The 9,558-nt window shown below is 42.5% G+C and overlaps 1 protein-coding gene across 1 annotated transcript; it reads left to right on the top strand.

Annotated features, from left to right (window-relative positions):
- The first annotated feature begins 7,628 nt into the window (after positions 1 to 7,628).
- LOC136483121 (uncharacterized) lies at positions 7,629 to 9,309 on the top strand. The gene is made up of 3 exons (XM_066480221.1): positions 7,629 to 7,826; positions 8,664 to 8,758; positions 8,901 to 9,309. Exons 1-3 carry the CDS (start codon positions 7,748 to 7,750, stop codon positions 9,177 to 9,179), a joined length of 453 nt encoding a protein of 150 aa, XP_066336318.1. The 5' UTR covers positions 7,629 to 7,747; the 3' UTR covers positions 9,180 to 9,309.
- Positions 9,310 to 9,558: the final 249 nt, after the last annotated feature.

Below are 9,558 nucleotides of genomic sequence, written 5' to 3'. Positions count from 1 at the left end.
ATGATGAAGTGCAGCATTTTAGTTCTCAAGAGCCATATCTGTCATCTCCCACTATCACCTTGATAACGACAAATATTTCTACTAGTAAGGAAGGTTATGATTGTGGTGAGATTGAACACTATAAGAAAGTTTGTTTTCAGAAGTTTGATGAGAGTAATCAAGCCAGAATCAATAGTAGTAGGAGTCAGAACAGAACATCCATAAGGAGCAGGTGCAAGGTAATAAGTTAAAGTGAAACTACATTCAAGGCTAGTTGAACAATGTGGATCTGATTACCACTCATGGAGCAAAGGAGGTCGTTTATGGTTTGATTGCAGTAAGCTCAGACACTACTATTGTGTTATTTGACCCCAGTGTGTCACATTCATTCATATCTAGGGAATATATGGAAGAACATAAGATAACTATGCTTTCGATGAGGAAACCCCTAATAGTTAACTCTCTAGGAGGAGAAAAGAAGGCAAACCGCTTATGCCCAAAAGATAGTCTTAACATAAAAGGGAAGAACTTCAAGGCAAACCTTATAGTCTTGGAGTTAATAGACATTGATGTTATCCTTGGAAATGGATGGTTATCTGCTTGCAAAGGAGTGATTAAGTATGCCCAGTGTTCGGTGCTTCTAACCACACCGTCAGGAGAAAGAATTAAGTATGAGGGTATTCAACCTGCACCTGAGGAATATGAGAATGACCTATTAGAAGATGCATCCTATGAGGATAGTAATGTGGACTATGAGTTTTCATATGTTAGTGTGAAGGAGCAAACACTGTTGGAGGATCTCAATACGAGAGACGATCATGCTTATGCAGATTAGCCAACCAGGATCTTAGAATGGCTCTTAATGAAAGATGTAACTTGGAAAAATGAGGATCGAATAAAGGCAAAGTATTCATATCTCTTTTATCACTATCTTCTGAATCTCGAGGACGAGATTCATCTTAAGGGGGTAGAATTGTAACACCCTAAAATTTGCTCTTTTCGAAATGTAGTTAAATTAATTTAATTTCGTATTTTTGTGCTCATGAAACATAGGAAAATAATAACTTCCATTATTTTAAAATTTATCATAGGGCTTAGCATCATGGTTGTGCATACATGCCGGTGCATTTGATTTATTGCAATGAGTGGTTGAATCCAAAATTCAAAATAAATTTAAAATGCTTTTGAAATTGATTTTGAAGTAAAAGAAAAGAAAAAATAGAAAATAGAAGCATTTAAAAAGTTGTAAAAATTATTTTTGAAAGCCTACCAAAATTGTTCATTTTGAATTAAATTCAAAAGTGTATTTTAAATCATATTTATACTTGATTTGGTTCATATTTGAATTTGTTTTGAATTAAGAAAAGAAAATTTGGAAAAAAGTATTTTTCATTACTCTTTCCCCCTATTCGGCCCAAAGCCTGCTGTTGGCCTGCTTCTTCTCTTTGTTGAGTCGGCCCAGCTCTCCATTCCTTTTTCCTTCCTAGGCCACTACTTCGTCTCCTCAGTTTTTCTCTGCATGGGCTGAGCCTGCCAATGTGCTCCCTCTCGCTTAGCCCGGCAGGCCAGTCCGCACTCGCATTCCTCCATGGGCCGCTTCCCTCTCCTCTAGGGCCGCCCTGTTTTCACCTCGCGGCCCGCATCAACGAGCCTATCCGAAGGCAGCAGCCGCACGCCTCTTCTCTCTTTGACTGATGGCCCTCGCCCTCATTGACGCTGACAGGTGGGCCATCCCTGTCAACTCTGTCCCTCTCCTTCCGCTCGTACTCGAGACGGACTCCGTCATCAGTGAGTCCGCGCTCGTGCCACCCCGTGTCATTGCCTTGCGTGCCACGCTGTTTCCGCTCCTATAAAGCCCGAGGGCCCTGCCACGTTCCAATATTATCTCTAGGCCGCTCCTAGCCCTAGCTCCACGCCTTCCACCGAACGAGATCTCGCCGAGCTCGACGTCGTCCGCCCGCCAAGCCGCACGCCATCTCTGAGCCGTCTCCGGCCATGTAGTTGCCCTAGGTGAGTTCACCATCTCCTTCCCCTTCTCCCCGTGTTCCAATTTGATCTCTCGTGGCCCGTTGCTATTTTCCTATGCTCGCCGCCAAGCTTCTCAACGCCAGCCATGGTGCCGCCGCCTGAAGCAGCACGCCGGCGACCCCCATCTCCCTCTCTCCGCTCTCGGTCGTCCATCTAGAGATCAAGAGCTCAGATTAGAACGTACCCCTTTGCTGGCGCTTTTGCAAAAATCCCCTTACAATTAATTGAATCTTAACCCATGGTCCAAAGCGCAATCACAAATTACGTCTTCTTCTTTGAAAAGCATAGTTTCTTCGGTTTAGATCCAAAATACGTTTTCACTTATTTACAGATTTGTCACTACTTTCTTTAGGCCATAACATCTCTCTTTTAACTCTGATTTGACCCATTCAACTTGCGTTAGATTTGTAATTTCATATTCTACGTGTTCATACTACTGTTAGATAAGTTTTCAACTTTTAAAATTCAAGGTTAGATTTAATCTATTATTTTAATAAAGGAAATCTTATTTAATTTATAACTTCTATGTTTCAACTCTGTTTTAGCCCATTCAAGTTGCGTTGGATTCGTAATAACATAAACTATGCATTGGTAACAATGTTTACCATATTACTATTTCTAGAATTTCATGGTTTAAACTCTAATTTGATTAATAATTATGCAACTGGATTTTAAAAATAAAATATGATTTGTTTTACTTTAGTTTTATAATTCAAATAAAAAATTGAATTAATTCAATTTATATTATTTATAAAATATCTTTTATATATGATTTATAGTTAAAATAAATGAAGCCTATAGTTTTCTTTTCCACGTATAAAGCAAATTTATCGGTAGATGTATCCTTTTTATCGTAACTCCGATTAGAGTGCTTCTTGCGACTATGTCTTCGTAGCGATGCGTAGAATCATGTTTCAAACTCTTTTACTTATTTTTCTATGATTGGTGTACTGTTCTAATTTAGATCTATTGTTTACTTCATGTATGATTGCATGGATGCTTGTGTGGTGCTTTATGATCATGTCCAGTCGGTGAGCTTTACGTGTTGATCAAGAAGCAGATCTTTGCAGTTTTGGACTTGAAGAAGGATCTAAGTTTAAGGCAAGTATAGCATGGGACCATCCTTGTTATCTATTCACCTTTAATCACTTAATTCATATTGCATATGTCTACCTTGTTGCCAGTAAGGATATCCTAGATATTTGATATCTTGTACCTTGATACCTATGGGGTATTGCATTGGGTAGCTTTGCTAGTGCTCAACTAAAGCCATGATCTTATAACTTGACTAATGGTATATGCAATAAACATTAAAAGATGCTTTTTAGCAACATGGAGCAAGGGGGCTAGAGCATTGAGTTGTTTTATGGTGCTCTAGATTCCTCTCCCTAAGGACTTATTTATAAGTGAATATCTGGGACTTACAGTACAGCTGTGAGGGCTATATAGCTCTAGCTTTAGCTCAGTATGAGGACATTTTCTAGCTTGTTAGTGGTTACCTTTACGGCGTAAGAGGGGCTCTGATTTGTATGATCTCGGCCTGCCAAGAGGATGCACTTTGGTTTCTTTGTATTTTGTTAGTCACTCCTTGGAGGGGGGTTCATGGTTATTGATGGGGAGACCTTAGCGGCCCTAACTTGTTATACGAACCTTTGAAATGCTTCATAGTGAACCCTGCCGACCTTCCTTAGTAATGGGTCAAGAGGCTCGCAACCTTGGGCGAAAAGGTAAATCATGACCCATAGTGAAAGTGTACATCCTCTGCAGAGTGTAAATCTGGTATATCAGCCGTGCTCACGGTCACGAGTGGCCTTGGAACCCTTACGGAATAGATGATGAACACTGATGATACTGATGATAAAGATGCTCACTAATGATTACTGTTTATGCTATTTATTATTCATATTTACCTGATCATGTGTTTATATGGGCTCGTGGATATACTTGTTGCCACCCAATCGCTAAAAGATGACTCATTAAAAGCTAATCGTAGTTGAACCAGTGTCAGCCTTTTGAGCCTCATGAATCACATGTTATATTTGTTGAGTACGACATGTACTTACGCTTGCTTTACTTTTTAAATCTTTGGAAAAAATCCCGGATGGGTACCAGATTGCTAGAGTTTGGAGGAATTAGGCTTGTGGTCAACCAGTCAGTTGTCCCTGTGGATTTGGAGTCTTCGCCTAAAGATCGGAGTTGTCTTTCCGCTGTCTATACTCTGAGGTTATATTCTTTATACTAATACATTATGTATTTAAGCATTGTCTATTGATATTACCCTTATTTGTAGCTATATGTGAGATTTGACTTCCTGGGCTCACATATGGTGTGTATCTGGTTTTGTCCTTAAAACCAGGTGCTACAAATCGGTGATGGTTGCAGAGCACGCGAAGTTTAAAAGCGGCTCTGGAATCCTCCAGTGGGGTCACCAGAGTATTCTGGTGGGTCTAGAAGCTCTCTAGACCGCACCCGAATAGTCCAGCGGTAGGTGAAAGGATCGGATCAAGGAAGGCGACAAGAGGAGATTGAATAGTATTTCTAAAACTAAACCGTGAATCCTAGCCAAATAAACATTGCAAATAAACTATTTACCACTTCTCACTATAAAAATAGAAATAAATCAACATGTATAATTTTTTATAGCAATAACAATAAAAAGAACATACTTATTTCCTCCCTTCAAAAGACCTGGTTTGGATCCGGTTAGTTTTTAGGAACTTCATTGATAAGTCATTTTTTTATCACTTCCCACTAAAGCTCACTTCTTGAAGATGCTAATGGGGTGACTAGTTCACGTATGAGTCAAGCCTAGCTTGTATCTGGGAGCCATGCCCCGTGGGACACGTTGAACGCATATAACACTATCTTGTTTGGTTGCGTGTATCTACTTAGCCTGGCTTGAATGACTGTATGAAGATATGTCGCATGAGATAAAGTTAATGCAATGTTATGGTGATGGTTTTTTATTTTGTACAAGTATATCTTTAAAGTTTGTATTTAATCTTATTACGTCTTAAACTTCTTTAAAAGACATTAATATCACTTGATATGTACTAATTGTACACTAATAACATCATTACCTAAATAAGCACCTGCATCGAGCGTCCCCAAAACTGCCCAAAATTTGCATATCTATAGAGCCAGGCTGAGTGGACTCTTTTACATCCTACGAGCCAGACCTAGAAGGCACAAGATACCAAACAATAGAAACATACATCCCACTAGTCTATTAAGAAACTCGCATCCCACCAGTACGATTGGGCTACATACAGCAAACCAATCACACCCTACATGCAGTGAGCCGCGCTAGTCACAGGGGCATCGGACCCTGGCAACCGGTCCAACGGCCTCGGCCGAACCAAGGTCCGACGGTTTTAGTGCTCTCGAGAGCTCTATGGTGTTCATCATACCGTGCACGTGCACTGGTCCAATGGTCGACGGACTCTGATGAGTCGAACCGTGAACATGACCATTTGAGCGCAATGTTCAATTCCGCAATGGCTAGCGATGCGTGGCATGCATCAAAGGCGTCGGGCCCTAGCTTCGGACGGTCCGACGCCCCCATACCGAGAGTCTGACGGTTGGTTTAACAACCAACGACTACTGGAGCCTTGGGGGCTCTATTTAAAGGGCTTGGCCGGCTTGGGGCTCTCTTGGCCATTTTCACGTATGATACACCCTATTGAGCTGAGCCAAACCTCTCCCACTCATCTCCTTCACTTGTTCATCATCTAAGTGAGATTGGGAGTGATCCAAAGAGCATTTACATTGAGTTGAGGCATCTAGTGGCACTTGTGATCGAGTTCGCTGCGGGATTTCTTGTTACTCTTGGTGGTTACCGCCAACTAGACGGCTTGGAACAGCGGTGGATCATTGAGCAGAAGGTGGTGACTGTTTCCGGCTCCGATCGTTGATTATGAGGGGTTCTTGTGCCTATTCCCCGTGGGAGATTCGCAAAAGGCAACTCTAGTGGAATCGTGGCTTGGGTAGTGCTCTCTAGCGTGGTTCTTACAGCGCCCAAGTGTTGGGTTAGGTGTGTAATGCCTATTAGCGTGTGAGCCACCTAGTTTGGACTCGCCACAACATGGACATAGGTTGCCGGCAAGCAACCGAACCACGGGGATAAATCTCGGTATTCAATTGATTGTCAACCGTCTCTTGCCCGGTTTAGTTTGTCCTACTACACTTGTTCTTACATTCCATAGCATACTTGTGTAGGGCTTGTTTGCTTGCTTGTGTAGCTTAGTTGTAATATTAGAGCTAGTTGTTCTTGTAGCTTGTTTAGTAGCTCTAGTTGTGGTAGCTCTCTAGTTTAGTTGCTACATTGTTTGCTTGAGTGATTTCAACCTTAGTGATCTTTGGTACTAGCTTGAGTAGGAGGCTTGCTTGTGGTGACTTAGAGCTATAGCAATTTGCATAAAGCGCCCCCTTATTGTCTAATCATCTTTTCTCTAGTGTCTTTGCTAGAAATTTTTATAGGCTATTCACACCCCCCCCCTCTAGCCATTTAGACCCTTTTAGCTTGTGAGCGGACCAACTACCGACCGCAATGGCGAGCTAAATGCCATGTCGTTCTTCTAGGCATCCATGTGGGATGCTTCGACGCTCCTCTAGGAGGCTAAGCCACCATGCCATCACTAATCGCTCCAAGTGCACAGGAAATTAAAGCGATTTAGAGGGACGTCGCACCACTCTTCCAGCGGCCATGTGGGATGTCACGACGCTCCTCCAAGTGGTTGAGCTACCGTGTCATCGCTCCGAGTGTGTAGGAAAGTGACCAAGAGGGACATCGCGCTGCTCCTCTGGGAGATCGAGCTACCGAGCTACCGTGCCATCACTTCGAGCATGTGAGGAAGTGTCCAAGCTGGATGCTGCGCTGCTCCTTGATCCAGGCAGTTGAGCCACCACACCGTTGTTTCAAGTGGCCAAGTAAGAAAAGAAGTGGGCAACCATGGACGAGCAAGAAGACAGATGGGAGGAGAAGAAAGATATTTTCCCAACTGATAGGTGTACCTCACATATAAAAGGGATTATGATTTCTATTGGAGGACATCTCTCCTATAACCTAGGGTCTCAATCCATTTTAACCTGATTTAGGGGGTATTGAGTTTTCTTAATCCAATGAAGTTGCTCTTAGTTTATAAATTACACATAGCGCTTACAACTAGGACCTTTCTACAAGATTGGTGTAGGACTAGATCACACCACTAACATTATATACGAAAAATCTAAAAACAAATGAAAATAGTACATCAATAATTCCAATATGCTATCTCAACAAATCACATATAAAATGTTGGGCATTTATTTGCACAAAAATGTTTATTTTAGTTTAACCAAATTCTGCCCCAAGTTTCTATAATTTTTTTTTAGAGCTAATAAGAGAAAATAATGTCATACACTGAATTATCTGTATGGAACAAGAAAAAGGAGAAGATAGGGAAACAGGAAAACAATATATAGACTGAAAAAACTGAATGGGCCCTCTTTCCCACAGGACATCCCATCTCATCTCTGGAGGGCTGCTTGAGTAGGCCCAGAAGCCCACACGAAACCTCTCTGTTTGCGCGGTTTCGGCCTTGGAATTGGGATCTACTCCTACCAGCCAGACGTCACGGAATCGATTCCAGGCTTCCAGCGCGAGAGAGGGACCACGCGAGAAATCCAAAGGGGCCCAGGACGAGAGGGATCCATCTCCGGCGAGTCGAGGCGGCTCCGGCTCGTGGCCTCGCGGACCACGATGGCCGCCCCTTCCCCCTCGCCGGTGGAGGCGGCCCCACCGCTTGAGGCCGCCGCCGCCGCCGAGGAAGACGAGTGGGGTGAGTAAACCTGCGCGCACTCGTTTCTTGCTTACCGACAGCTGCTAGCTTCAGTTGTTTAATTTAGGCGTGACATGAGTAGAGATGCTTTGAGGAACGGATGCTGTAGGTGGTTCCCTGGCCTCCTACTGGTGCCTGTGATTCTGTTGTTGTTCATTCAGGAATTGCTCGAGTTGTGCAAAGCATGCTCGTTGCCTGGGGAACAGGTTTAGAACCTATTGATAGTAGTCCAGGAAGTTTGGGTTACTGGGGTGTAGAATCCGACTAGGGGCTGTTCTAGCGCCTATGCTGAAGGAACCGCGACGATTTTCAGGTGTAAGAGCGCAACATGGTAGTGACCTAGTACTTACCAAGGGTTCTATAAACTGCGAGAACTTCTGCCAGTTTCGAGAAACGAAATTGTGAATTTTACCTTCACCCCGAATTTCCGTTCTTGGTCGAGTTAGTCAAGGTTACATGAACATGTTAGCAGAACACATGCCTTCATTTGATGAGACGGGGTAGTTCCAGACAAAACCAAAGGTTGTTAGCTGATGAAACAAAATATCATTAAGATGCATTCTCCATTTCAGAGATATATGACGTGGTCATGAGCCAGCTCAGGTAAATGGTAAACCTCTTTGAGTGGAAGGGAACAGTATAAATCTACCTACATGTGACTTGGTGTTGTTGATTGCGACATATATAACTACAATTTAGTCATTGCAGTCTTTGATTTTGACAGATTTCTCTGTCAGACTTGAACATGTTCTATGAATTGCATACCATGCTGAGCTCCATGTGTTCTTCACTGCTGCTATTTTACACATCCTTCTAATGTTGATGGTGCAATCACAGATGCTGACGGATATGTTATTCCTAATTTGCCCACTCAAGATAGTGATGTGACTGAGCCTAGTGTCCCCAAAGAAAAAGATCCTGAACCTCTACAGGTATGTTTTGGAATTCTTTTCTTGTATGCCCCCTTTTTGTTTTTGTTTTTTTTTTTAAAAAAAAAACAATGTTTCACCTTTATGAACTACTGGTTCATTGGTGTTCATTGCTTCATGGAGATGTGTATTCATACTTGAGCAGGCAAAGGATGAGAAAATATACCTGGGACCTCATGGAGCTCCACCATCTCAAGCAAAGCAGCAGGAGCTGAATACTGTTGGCCGTAAGCAGCGTTTCCGGAACAAGCTGAAGGAAGCAGATAGGAAATTCACTGGCAATGCTCAAGAGAACAAGGTGGAGAGCCTAAGGGAGCTCATGGGTGCTAGAGCAAGTGGTACCAGCATGCCAAAGAGCTCCCTTCGTGATTGGCTCGACCCGCACTGCCATGAATCTGAATTCGACAGAAAACCAACTAGGTGACTGGCAAATGATGCGGCGTTTACCTAAAGGTTGATACACTGTAATACTGGCATGGGTGTTATTTGCCAATAATAGATACTTATGGTTGATTAATAGATGAAACAAAACAAAATGGTTTCCTGTGGTGTAATTTATCCGAGCTCTACTGTCCCCCATGTTGCTTAAATACTTGAATTCCAATTGTGGGTGTGTCGTTGCATTCATGATTTGCAACGGAAAAAATATGGAAACAAGCGGCTGTTGCAAAGCTAATATGTAATATCTGTGACATGTGATGCCGAGCACACACGGAAATCTGTTCCTAATATTTTCAATAGATTCACAAAACCACACTTGAATGTGTTCTTCGTCTTTGTGCTCATGTCATGTTACCATCTGA

This window comes from Miscanthus floridulus, chromosome 1, assembly GCF_019320115.1.
Source record: "Miscanthus floridulus cultivar M001 chromosome 1, ASM1932011v1, whole genome shotgun sequence".
Lineage (NCBI taxonomy): Eukaryota > Viridiplantae > Streptophyta > Magnoliopsida > Poales > Poaceae > Miscanthus > Miscanthus floridulus.
Note: the sequence above shows the minus strand (reverse complement) of the source record. Positions and strands in the feature narration are given on the sequence as shown.

Excerpts from the sequence above, each read along its gene's own strand:
- LOC136483121 (XM_066480221.1), top strand. The coding sequence starts at position 7,748 with ATGGCCGCCCCTTCCCCCTCGCCGGTGGAGGCGGCCCCACCGCTTGAG. Across the intron at positions 7,827-8,663 it reads CGCCGAGGAAGACGAGTGGG|ATGCTGACGGATATGTTATT; the intron begins GTGAGTAAACCT and ends GTGCAATCACAG. Across the intron at positions 8,759-8,900 it reads AAGATCCTGAACCTCTACAG|GCAAAGGATGAGAAAATATA; the intron begins GTATGTTTTGGA and ends ATACTTGAGCAG.